Genomic DNA, 12,536 nt, shown 5'->3' on the forward strand with positions numbered 1-12,536 from the left:
GTTGAGAAATCAGCTGTCAGCCTTATGGGGGCCCTCTTGTAGGTCACTGCTTCTCTCTCTCTCTTGCAGCCCTTAATATTTTCTCTTTGTCCTTGCCATTTGCCATTTTAATTACAATGTGTATTGGAGTGGGTCTCTTTGGGTCCCTCTTGTTTGGAACCCTCTGTGCTTCCTGAACTTGTGTGACTTTCTCCCTCACCAGCTTAGGGAAGTTTTCTATCATTATTTCCTCCACCAAGTTCTCTATCCCTTGCTCTCTTTCCTCCCCCTCTGGCAATCCTATAATGCAAATGTTGTTTCGCTTCATGTTGTCCCAAAGCTCCCTTAGACAGTCCTCATGCTTTTTAAGTGTTTTTTTCTTTTTGCTGCTATGATTGTGTGATTTTTTCTACCTTGTCTTCTAAGTCACTTATTCTATCCTCTGCTTCATTGAGCCTGCTCTTAATTCCTTCCAGTGCATTCTTCATATCAGATACAGCATTCTTTATCTCTGTCTGAGTTCTGTTTATGGTATTATCTCTTTTTTCATGTTTTCACTAAGGTCCTTGATCTTATCATCTAGAGTCTTCTTAACACATTTTATGCGGGAAACGTATTTATACGTTTTACTTTGACTGGTAGTAGAGCGCGCGATGAAAACTACCCGCAAACAATGTGTTAAGTTCCTTGAACATCTTCATCATCAATACTCTGAACTCCGTTTCTGATAACTTGCTTAACTCCATCTCATCAAAGTCTTTTTCTGGCAATGTTTCCTTTTCTTTAATTTGGGGGTTGTTTCTTTGTCTCCCCATTTTGGTAGGTCTTAGTGTTTGAATCTATATATTAGATGTATTTGCTGTCTCCCAGTCTTGTGGGATGGGATTTTGTCTTGTGGGCCAGTGGAGCCCAGAGGTGTGTTTTCCTTATACTTCTGAGCTCTTTGCTCTAGGCGTGTCCCTCTTGTGGGTGCCCCTTTTGTGGTTTCTTTATGTTCTCCTGTTGCAGTTGGGTCTAGATTGTTGTTAATCAGTTCTTGGGAGGACCCTCCTCTCAGGTTGGCTAACTGTGTCTCAGCCCCAACCTCGTCATGTAAGCCTTAACAGTGCTGATAAGGCAGGACAATACACAACTAAACTTCCAGGAAACAAGGGGTATCTTACGAAATATCTTGGCTGTCCCAGTGAAAACAACCCACGTGAAAATAGAACTGGGAGAGTGAAGGGAGAACACACGCACACACACACACACACACACACACACACACACAAAATATATATGCTTTAAAAAAAGAGAGAAAGGAAAGTAACACAGAGAGAGAGATGTATATTGTTGTTAATACTGGTGAAAATTTAGAAAATAATAATAAACTAAAATGTAAAAAATAGAGAAGCTACTGGGAGATAACAGAAGCAGAGAAAAGATTCTGAAAGAAGGGCCAGCGGAAAATTAAGGGAGAGAATAGGAATAGGATAATAGTTGAAAATAAGAAAACAAAAATACAATAAAGAGAATGAGAGAAACTAACAATCGAACAACAAGACAGGAAGACAGAAGGGAGGATAACAAAAGAATGAAGGAAAAGTAGAAAAAGAAAAAAAAATCATGCCAATGGATCAAGAGGAGAGAGAGAGATAAAGCCCAGGCAGGGAGGGAGTCTGGTAAGAGATTGGGGGAAACTGTAGAGGAAAGCAGTAAACTTGGTTATAATGATAAAGTCCCAGTCGTTAAGCAGGGATACCAAGAAAGTCTTGATATTGGAAGCAAGGATAAAACAAAACAGAGCAAATAACCAAAACAAAACTAAAAACAAGCTAAGCAAGACAAAATTCTTTTATAAAAAAGAAAAAAATTTAGTTAAAAAATTTTTTTAAAAAAAAGTAAATAAAATTTCAAAAAGAAGAAAAAAATGTTCTCCCCTTTCTCTTCTTCCTAAGGAAAAAAGAGAAAAACAAACCTACAAACAGAAAACACAAAAACTGAAAAAACCAAAACCAAAACCAAACCAAACAAAAAAACAGAAGAAAAATAGTCAATCAGGTGGGTTTCTTCTGGGCAGCTTGTTATCTGCAGGTCACTGTTTTGTGGGCTGATTTCCGTTCTCCTGGGAGGTGCTTGTGTATCACCCACTATGAGGCGCGTCTGGGCTTGGCTCTGGTGTCCTTAGGTAGATGGTTGATCTGAGGCTCTCCGTGGGCCACCTCCTCTTATCAGCTATTTTGCAACCTTGTAGTTGCCTGGTCTTACTCCAGAATCTTCTGTAGAGTCTTTAGGGTGCAGGGTGGCTAGTGTAGCTCAGGGTGTCACTCCCCTTACTTAGAGGTGTCGCTGTCAGGTGCTCACTCTGCGGGAGTTGGTCTCTGCTCCAGCGCCAGCTCCTCAGTCCCTACCCTGTCCTCTGATTCTAGTTCCCCCGGCTCTGTCCTGCTGCAGGTTCAGATTGGTTTCAGCCTGTTGCCTTTTCTGTAGGGGCCGTTTCAGCAGCCTGGGCTCAGTGGGTTCGATTACACATTCTGGTGAGCCCTTTGCCTGCCCAGACCCCTGCAGGGGTTTTCAGCATTTCCTCCAGCTCCCAAAGGACAGTCCCTGAGAGTCTTATTCCTGTAAAGTCCTCCTGTGAGCTGCTGTCCTTCCCCCTCAGGACTGTGCCCTGCGGGGTGTCTGGGGCCTGGGTGAGCGGGACCCGCCCCTTTCCTGTTGGGGGGCAGCATTGGGAGATGCCGGTGGGCTCCGCCCCTCCCTGCTCAGCTCTGGTTGGCTGGTCGCCCCAGGCCCGCCCCTCAGACCCTCTACTGTGCAGACCCCACTCCCAGCCTCCGCTGGTGTGTCCCCCACGGCACGCCAGGAAGGGGGGAGCCAGTTCTGGGATCAACTCACAAACGCACAAAGCAACACGCAGGCAGAGAGTCCGCCCTGCTGGGTCCTGCCACTCGCACGCCATGGCACCCAGTGGGAGGGGACCCAAAGTCGGGGACCCAAAGGCAGCTCCCCGCAGCTCCCTGCACCGCTGGTCTCAGCAAAGCTGGGGCGGCTTCACGCGCCACCACGGTGCCCCTCAGGGCTGGTCACCGGTCCCACATTCTCCCCAGCGGGAGCTCAGAGTGGGAGGACACCCTCAGGGCTGGTCACAGATCCCAGCCTCCTGGCACCGGGAGCTCCGGGCAGGAGGGCTCCTCCTCTCCCCCACACCACGCAGAGTCAGCGCTTTCTGGGGCTCAACACAACGCCCCACAGGGAGGCAGAGGGTCCCCGTTTGCAGCTGCTCGGCTCAGTCCTCTGGTCCCTTACCACTCGGGTGCCACAGTCCTTGGGACAGCCTTCCCTATGGTCGGTACCTCGAGCACTAGATGCCAGTCGCAGCCGCCACTAGAAGCTTTGTTTCCTAGGAAGGCGCCGTCCGCCATTAGAGGCTTTGTTTCCTGGGAAGAAAGCATCCCCTCCTTGGGGGCTCACCGCTCCCCTGGGTCCCTCTGCCCTGTGCGTGGGGCGCTCCTTCCCCTCTCGTTGCCCCGGGTGTGGGATCCCCGCTTTCGGGTGCCATCCACACTCCCGAGGGGAGGGAGCTGTGCAGCCTCCCGGGCTCAGAGCCCAGCACAGGCTTCAGGGGGATCCCCCTTCCTACGCCAGCCCCCTTACCGGACTCCGTGATGTTTCTTCAGTGCTCCCCACTTGCACTCCCCACTCAGGTATGTTTCTCTGGTTTTTCCAAGCTGGCTCTGTAGGATTTTAGGAGCAAATCGAGTCCGTGGCTGGGGGTGGGGGCCTCCGCTGCTTCTCACAGGGTCTCCAGCTTCCCTCCCCTATACTTTTCTTTAGTTTGTTTGACATGGTTTTCTTTATTTCTTTGAACATACTTCACGTAGGAGATTTAGAGTCTTTTTCTAGTAATTATGTGTCTGGACTTCCTCCGACGCAATTTCTGTTGAGCATATCCCCCCTCTCCCCCAGCGTATGGGCTATAGTTTCTTGCTTATTTGCATTTCTCATAATTCTTTTGTTGAAAATGGAGCTTTTTAAGTTATAAAATGTGGCATTCCAAAACCAGATTGACCACTTCCCCAGGGGAACTATTTCCCCTTTTTTGTTGGTATTGCTCCTGCCGGTGCTTTTCTCTTAAGTAATTCTTTTTGCTGTGACCACAGATATCTCTGATGAAATTTATGGTGAGCTAATGTTTGGACAGGGATTACTTAAACCGCTGAAACTGGGGAGCCCCACATCTCCACCGAGGGGCTGAGGGAACGCGTTGGGCCTCGCCTGCCACACGCAGGCAGGTGAGAAGCCGCCGGACCCGTCGCCCCTGCTGCACAGCAGGGAGCAGGCAGGACCTGCCCGTCTTCCTGAGCACACGCGTGTTCCCACACAGGTGGTGGCTTCAGGGGAAATTCACACCACATACAAGTCACCTTTCGAAAGTGCACAGTTCTGTGACATTTACTGTATTCACGATGTTGTGTAACCACCATCTGTCTCTAGATTCAACATTTCTTCACTCCAGAAAAACACCGCGTCCATTAGGTAATCTCTCTCCGCTTCCCTCTCCTCCCATCTCCTGGTCGCCGCTCGTCTCTCTGTCTCTGTGGAACTGCCTCCTCCAGGATAGACAAGGACTCATAACATGCGACCTTTTGCCTCTGTCGTCTTTCTCTTAACAGAATGTTTCTGAGGCTCATTCAAGCTGTGTAGCATGTGTCAGGACTTTGCTCCCTTTTATGGCTGAGTAATGTCCCGCTGTGTGTATATATAATAATTTGTTTATTCTTTCATCCATTGCTAGGTGCCTGGGCTGTTTCCACTTTCTGACCATTGACAGAGGGCCGCCATGACCACAGCGTATAAGTTTCTGTATAGACGTCTGTTTTCACGTCTCTGTCGACACCTGGGATTAGAATCACTGGGCCACATGCTAACTCTGTGCCGTTTCACATTCCCGTCGGCGCTGTGTGAGGGATTCAAGTTCCCTCCACAGCAACAGTTGCTAGTTTCTGGTTCTGTGGTAACAGCTGTTCCGAACGGGTATGAAGTGGTTCTCATTGTGGTCTGAGTTGCGTTTCTAAGTCATCATCACGTTGAATATCTTTTCATATGCTTGTTGGCTATTTGTATGTCTTCTTCTTGGGAGAAATGTGACTCAAGTCCTTTGCCCATTTTATTTTTTTAAATATGTCTTTATTGATTTCAGAGAAAGGAAGGGAGAGGGAGGGAGAGAGACAGAAACATCAATGATGAGAGAGTCCCTCATCACCGCCTCCTGCACGCCCCTCTTGGGGATCGAGCCCAGAACCCCGGCATTGTGCCCTGACCAGGAATCGAACCCGAATCTCCTGGATCAACCTCTGAGCCACACCTGCTGGGGCTCCTTTGCCCCTTTTAAAATCATTGTTGTTAGCTTTTCAAGACCCCTGGATTACCTCACCCCCAGCTTTTCCTCTTAACCTCTCTGATTAGCTTACTGTTTTCCCTGCCTGGCGAGCTCTCTGCTGTCTCAAGCAGTCAGGTGATAAACAATTGCTCCTGCTGGCTCTTTGTCAGTTTGAACAAGTATCTGAGTTCCCTCCAATGAGAAGATTGCTGCCTTCTCCATGTCCTCAGGGAGCTTCGATAGCCACAGCTCTGTGGGCAGGAGGCCAAACCTCACAGTTCCTCCCCCGGGTTGTGGGCTGTGAGTTTCAAATTAACAAAGGCAGATGGGAGCGGCTGATGGGAATAGGGGATGTTAAAACACCACAAAGTTCCTGTTCTTACAAGGATTCCAGCATTTTTCTTGATTGAAGCATATCCAGATTAGTGCAGATTTTTAAAATAATTCCTATAGTTCTAGAAAGTTTTCTTCTTACAAGTTTTGCCAGTGTTATTTGCTTTTATGGCTGAGAGGAACTGGGGTGGGAAGGGGCTGTTACTTTACCATTGCTGCTGAAATCACTAAATACATATATACATACATACATACATACATATATATATATATATATATACATATATATATATATATATATATATATATAAAAGGTTTTTAAATTGATATTTAGAGAGAGAGGAAGGGAGAGGGAGAGAGAGAGGGAAACATGGATGTGAGAGCATGACCTCGATTGGCTGCCTCCTGCATCAGGCAACACCATCCCCCCTCCCCTGCGTGGGAGGATGCCCAGCCAACTGACCCACACCCAATGTATATTTTTAACTAAGTGCTCCACCTTCAAATAACACTATGTTTTACCGGTCATGCAGAAAACTTATAGACATTCCCAGTTCCTCCCTCCCACTCCTTAAAGCATTGCTGCCATTCATTTCCCTTAGCCATGTACCACAATAGCCAAATACAGTCATTGTTTTCCTGTAACCTGACTGCTAACCCTATTTCCCAATTAAAAGTAAGAAACAGAATATTTTATTTCACCTTCACTTATTCCTTCCCTGATGCACTTTCTTTCTTAATGGACATCAGTGTCTGGCCTAAACAGTTTTATTTCTGCCTGAAAAACTTCTGTTACGGCTTCTCACAGGGTTAAGTCTGCTGACAAAGAAATTCCCTAGTCTTGTTTGTTTGAGAAAATCCATTTCTCCTTTACTTTGAGGAATAACTTCACTAAATGTAGGTAGAATTCCAGATAGGAGGGTTGTTTTTCTTGTTTTGACATTGTCAGTATTAGGCCTCACTTCTTTTCTTTCTTTTTTTAAATATATCTTTATTGATTTCAGAGAGGGAGAGATAGAAACATCAATGATGAGAGAGTCGTCATTGACCGGCTGTCTCCTGCACGTCCCCAACTGGGGATCGAACCTCGATCTCCTGGATCCTAGGTTGACACTCAACTGCTGAGCTGCGCCCGGCTGGGCTATGCCTCACTTCTTGCTCGTATTATTTCAGACTTGACTTTCGATGCAATTCTTTTCTTTGATTTTATATAGATAAGGAGTATGGATTTTTGAATCTGCCTTTTCTCAATATTTTTGCGACTTTGTTTTCTTAAAAAAATATATATATATATTTTAATCCTCACCAAGGATATTTTTTCCATTGCTTTTCTGAGAGTGGAAGTGAGAAAGAAAGAAACATCAATGTGAGAGAGACATATCCACTGGTTGCCTCTCCCAAGTGCCCAGACGGGAGCCGGGGATTGAGCCTGCAATCGAGGTGTGTGCCTTTGGCCAGGATTGAAACTGGGACCCTTCAGTCCACCGGCCGACGCTCTAACCACCTAGCAACACCAGCCAGGGGTCTTTCTGTTTTTAAATCGAGACGATTGACATACGGCGCTGTGTCAGCTTCAGGTGTACGGCGTAAGGATCCACTATTTGCACAGGTTGCGAAACGACATCCACAGGTCCAGTTAACATCCCTCACCACACATAGCTACAAACATGTTTTCTTTTCTTTCTTGTGATGAGGACTTTTAAGGTCTGCTGTCTTGGCCACTTTCAAATATGCAATGCACTGTTATTAACTGTAGCCACCGTGCTGTGCTCTACGTCCTTATGACGCGTTTATTTTACAGCTGAAAATTTGTACCTTTGGTCCCCCTGCACCCACTCAGGTCGCCCACCCTCCTGGTGACCACCAATCTGTGCTCATGGGCACAGGCGGACTACGTCAGCAACATCAAGTTGGGCTGAATTTAGCCCCAAAAGGCTGTGCTACTGGTACCATGTCTCTGGTCACAGGTGACAGAAATGAGGGTCATTGTGAATTCAATCTTGAAGGGCTGGAGGCATCTGGACCTAATTTGAAGAAAGACCCCACTAGGACAATGGCCCACCAGGGACCCAACAGCAACTTGGAGACAAGTAATGTCCAGTTTGTGTTGCTTCCTAACATTTCCATCCCCGGGAGAGCACAGGGCCTTTTGAGGACATTCCTCAGGGGGTGGAAGGGGACTTAGATGACTAAATATAGGGTCCTCCCCCTTCCCTTTAGGCCATGATAGGAAGCTGACTTATGGCATCTCTCCTCCGTGTGCTCTAGCCGAGCCGACAGGACGCCATGGATGTTGACCCATAGACCCTGTGGCCACAGCATGAACTTGCGTTTCTCCCTGAGCTCCCAGGGCCCAGATCCAATGCCTGCTCTGGGTCCTGGGTAGGGTGAAGCTCTCAGGCTGATGTCGATGTCAATGTAAGAAACACTGAAACCTATAGAGAGTTTTTGTGAGTTTATTTGAGCCAAACCGTCAACAATTGCTAGAAAGCAAAATCTCAATGGATTGAGATAATGCTCGGAGAAAGGCAGTCCTGCACCTTGTTTTATGCGTTACAATCCAAAGAGGAGACGCAAGTGGGTTCCGTGAAATCCATGGGTGACAGGTTAGGGAGGCGGGAGAAAGCAAAGCGGGGAAACCTCTGGGACTGGAGAGAAAGTAGAACGACAGACACACTTCTTTTACTCAGATGGGTGCAGGAGAGTTAACAGTCAACAATTAACATGACAGCAATAAGAATGAGAGGATTTGTGGTCTCCGCCCTGGTGCACTGGTTGTGTCCTAAGGGGCCTGGAAAAGGAGGAGTTACCCTGACATCCCAAAGGAATGTTATTCTAGATGCAAAAGACAACAGACAGGCTCAGTTAAGGTAAAAGATGGACATTTCCCGGGAAAGGTACCAGCCTAGGACATGACTACCCACCATAAACTGCTTTTAGTTAAAGTTTTAATTTCAGACCATCCTTTGAGGTGACTTCTGGTTTCCGAGTTTGCAAGGCCACCACGCGCCTCCCCTGAGCTCGTCAGGTGAGCACGTGGCCCCTTTTCTGAAGTGTAGCACTCCCCTTTTGTACTCCCCTTTTCTACCCTTACAGTCGCTACTTTGAAGATAAGCAGGAGCAATAAAATTTGGTAGAAAACAATGACTTCTTCCCCTTCCCTGGCTCTTTGTAAAAGATTTCCGCCCACAAAATTCCAGGGAGTAGCTAACCAAAGGTTGATTAATGCTTCTCTTCTGTCTGCTGCTTTGCTAGTCCCCCCTCCCCCATGTTTTTTTTGCCTTTTAAGTCTCCCTGCGAAGCCTGCTGGGGATGCACATTTGTTTAGGACAGGAGCCCGAGCGCACTGGCCGGCTAATAAACCTCCAGGCGGTCAGTTTGGTCTCTGTGGGAATTAGTCTCGAGGAAGACGGGTATAACTTTTCCTCAATGTCCGAGCACACAGGCCCAGGCCCTCCAGCTCCCACTCCTCCAGCCTTGGCCAAGGAGCGGGAAGCAGAAAACTCCTCAGGACGCAGCGTGCTTCTGCTCGCCCCACCGTTACCCACCCTCCATGCTCTCCCAAATATTTGAAAATTTGCTATGGGTGTTATACCCAGTTTTCGTGAGATTAATTCACAGAGACCAAATTGAGTGTTTGGAACTTATTTGGCTACGAGTGGGCTCATGCTCTAAACAGACTCTCAGCCCCGAACAGTCTTCACAGGGAGCATATAAAGGCAAAACCGCATCCTGGTTGGCATGGAGAGGGGTGGGAACCTAGCGAAGCAACGTACAGAAGCCAAAACAAGCACTGTCTAACCATTACGGTTGGCTGTTTCCTGGCACTAGCTTGTAACTGTTTGTTCAGGGATAGGGAACAGGGTTGACAGGTTAAAAATGAGGGTTACATGCTTCATAGGTGAACACACTTGATTGTATGTCATTCTTCTTGCCATTTTGTCACTCTTTGTCCTAATTTTATGTTTTTCACACTTCTTAGTTGGATTTACCGACACCGATATGCACACGTCTTAGCTGTTGAATTTGGAAAACTGGAAGCACCACGTGCCCCCCACACTTGTCGTGATGAGAACATTGGTGAGGGAGCCAGCTCCCACCTTCCTGCCAGAGTCCCTCTTTCAACGAGCAGGAGCTTGTGTGCGGGTGGTGACACAACCGTGGGTATCTGGAGAAATCCGGGGCAGGGAATTCCAAAAGCCCAGCCCGCCAGCAAACAAAGTGGCCAACGTGATCAGAATGAGCATGTTCAGAGTCTGGAAGGTGTTAAAAGCTTGCAGAAACCAGAGGAATGCTTAAGAAAACAAAGGTGGAATCAGTACAGAGCTCACTCTGGGACTGTGGGGTGTGACAGCTGGTAGGAGCCCTTCATGTGGACGGGGCCTGGGGTGGGGGAAGTGGGTGATTCCAGGCCCAGAAAAGTCCCGAGGGCACACCTCAAGCTCAATGAAGAGGTGGGGTAGCTGAGTCAAATCCTGACTTGAGTGCCTGGATGAGAAAGTCCCTCCCTCTCTCAGATCACAGTCTTACCTTCCATGGGTGCTATAGTAACCTGACCTCCTGGGATTAGCCTAGTAACCAATTTTCTAAACACCAGGAAATAGAAACTTTGAGAAATTAGAACTGTCTGAGGGAGGGAGGGGCCTGAGCACCATCCCAGCATCTGCACCCACACTGCTCAGGTCTCTGCTTCAGGAAGCTTTCACCTGCTTCACTTGGAACCACAGCTGCTCCCCAAAGCCAGAGATGATCAAGCAGGAACATGAGGTGGTCAACCTGGGGGGTCCCCAGAACTCAGGGCCCATGATGTCCACCGTGGTCAACATCCAGACAGAGACCGTCGTGCCCGACCACATCGTCTGGTCCCTGTTCAACACGCTCTTCTTCAACACCTGCTGCCTGGGCTTTGTGGCCTTCGCCTACTCCGTGAAGGTGGGTGTGTGCCTGGGGGCTTCTCCAGAAAGTGTGTGTGAGCCCACAGGGGTCTGCTGCCCAGATGGCCCTTGGCACTGGGAACCCTAGTGAGAATGCTTTTCTGTGTGGATGTGTGTGGTTGGGTGGGGTTCATTCCCAGGGAGGGTTTGCGGTGGGGCTGCATGGACGGGCAAGTGGGTGGGAGGGTCAGCTCTGTCTCCACCATCCCCAAGAGCCCTCCTTCCACCCTAAGTAGAGAAATTACACCCTTCACACATCTGGCTCAAACCTTAAGTCTGGTCCAGAGAAGGAAAGGTCCTTAAAGATGCTGACTCAGGGTGGGGTGAGAGGACAGCCAAGGGGCCAGGGCAGGGGGAGGAGGAGCCCTGAGACCCCTGGACAGGTGGAGTCTGTGAGGGATGGGTCCACCTGGCCCTGTCCTGCTCAGTCTCCAGGGAACAGGGATGGGAGGGTCCCTGATCTGTCTGAGGGCAGGTGGAACCTGGTCTGGGCAGGGACCAGCCAGGGAGTCATAGCACCTGGCTCTCCCCAGGACCTGCTCCAGCCCCCCTCACCATCTCTTCTCCCCCAGTCTAGGGACCGGAAGATGGTGAGAGACATGATTGGGGCCCAGAGCTATGCGTCCACCGCCAAGTGCCTGAACATCTGGGCCCTGGTCTTGGGCATCTTTTCCACCATCGGAGTCATTGTTCTTCTGGTGTTTGTGCTCCCTGGATTCTTCAATGCAATGCGGAGGGGGTACTAGTCTCCACCTAGGGCATGTGACCAAGTGCCCCTACCCTCTGTGAACCCTGCCCTGGGGGCCCATCCCTGTACCCAGCACTTTGTACAGAATAGAGCTATGTGCAGCTGAACTCAATAAAGTGCACTTGTATGTGACGATGCTGACATTTCCTGGGCAGGGAACTGCGGGGTCCCCAGCCTGCCCCTGAGACAGCCCCAGCACCCCCTCTCCTACCTGCTTGCTGCTCTGAGAGGGGCCCAACACTTTCTGAGATGTTCCTGGCCTCCCGCTGGGAGCAGCAGCTGGACCATGGTCCTAGGATGGGGGTCCCTCCCTCCAGTGCCTAAGCCCTGACCCAAGGGGCACTGGGTCCAGAGCACCCTTGGGCCCGAGGACAAGCCTCCCTGCCTCTGGGCTGGCTGGGAGCAGTGGTGCTGGGTGAGTGCGGCAGGCGAGTCCTCTAGGAGGCCATGGGGTTTGCATGTGGGGTGCAGGGATGGAGCCCCGACCCCGCAGCCCCTCCTGGGTGGTCCCACCATTGCTGTGTCCTCCTGCCTCCTCCAGCCCCCAGCTCTGTTCTTGCTCCTCTGCAGGGTACAGGGGCAGGTGCAGCCAGTGGCCAGGGAGGGACAGAGTGTTCAGCCCGATGGACAGAAACCCTGAGAGGAAGGACCCATCCTCCCAGCAAACCAGCTGGGCTTGCTGGCTGGAGCTGCTGCCAGTGCCCAGGAGGGTCTCAGGCGGTGGGCACCCTCGGGCTTTGGGGGTGAGCCTTTGCCAGGGCCCGGGATGCACATGGGAATGGAGCGGTCCTCAGCTTGACCCCCCACTCCCTGCACAGTGACCCTGAGAGGCTGGCGAAGTCCAGGTGACCACAGGCTGGTGTCAGCGAGGTGGACCCATGTCTCCATGGGCCTTGCCCTTTGGGGGCCTGGCCTCCCCCGGGTTCCAGCTGTGGGGCGAAGTCAGTCCCTTGCTGTGGTCTGTGGGCGGCAGCTGTTCCCGATGGGCTCTCCGTTCAGTCGGGGCACCCACGAGGGGCGGACAACCCAAACCCCCACGCCCCCTTTGCGACACCCCCTGCAGCACCCAACTCCTGGGCCAAACGTGGGTGCTTCGTCTGTGGTAGGCGATGCCTCCAAGGGCGCCCCTGTTCCCGGGGTCCCAGGTCTGAGGGGGATGGTGGGGGGAGTGGAGGGGGCG

General features: G+C 50.1%; 1 protein-coding gene across 1 annotated transcript; it reads left to right on the top strand.

Moving 5' to 3' along the window:
• The first annotated feature begins 10,265 nt into the window (after positions 1–10,265).
• On the top strand, positions 10,266–11,354 carry LOC148092137 (interferon-induced transmembrane protein 2-like). Its single transcript, XM_087822324.1, has 2 exons — positions 10,266–10,606; positions 11,181–11,354. The coding sequence occupies exons 1-2, from the start codon at positions 10,421–10,423 to the stop codon at positions 11,352–11,354; spliced, it is 360 nt and encodes a 119-aa protein (XP_087678450.1). The 5' UTR covers positions 10,266–10,420.
• The last annotated feature ends 1,182 nt before the right edge of the window (positions 11,355–12,536 follow it).

The sequence above is a fragment of the Miniopterus natalensis genome, chromosome 11 (genome assembly GCF_054644295.1).
Source record: "Miniopterus natalensis isolate mMinNat1 chromosome 11, mMinNat1.hap1, whole genome shotgun sequence".
NCBI lineage: Eukaryota > Metazoa > Chordata > Mammalia > Chiroptera > Miniopteridae > Miniopterus > Miniopterus natalensis.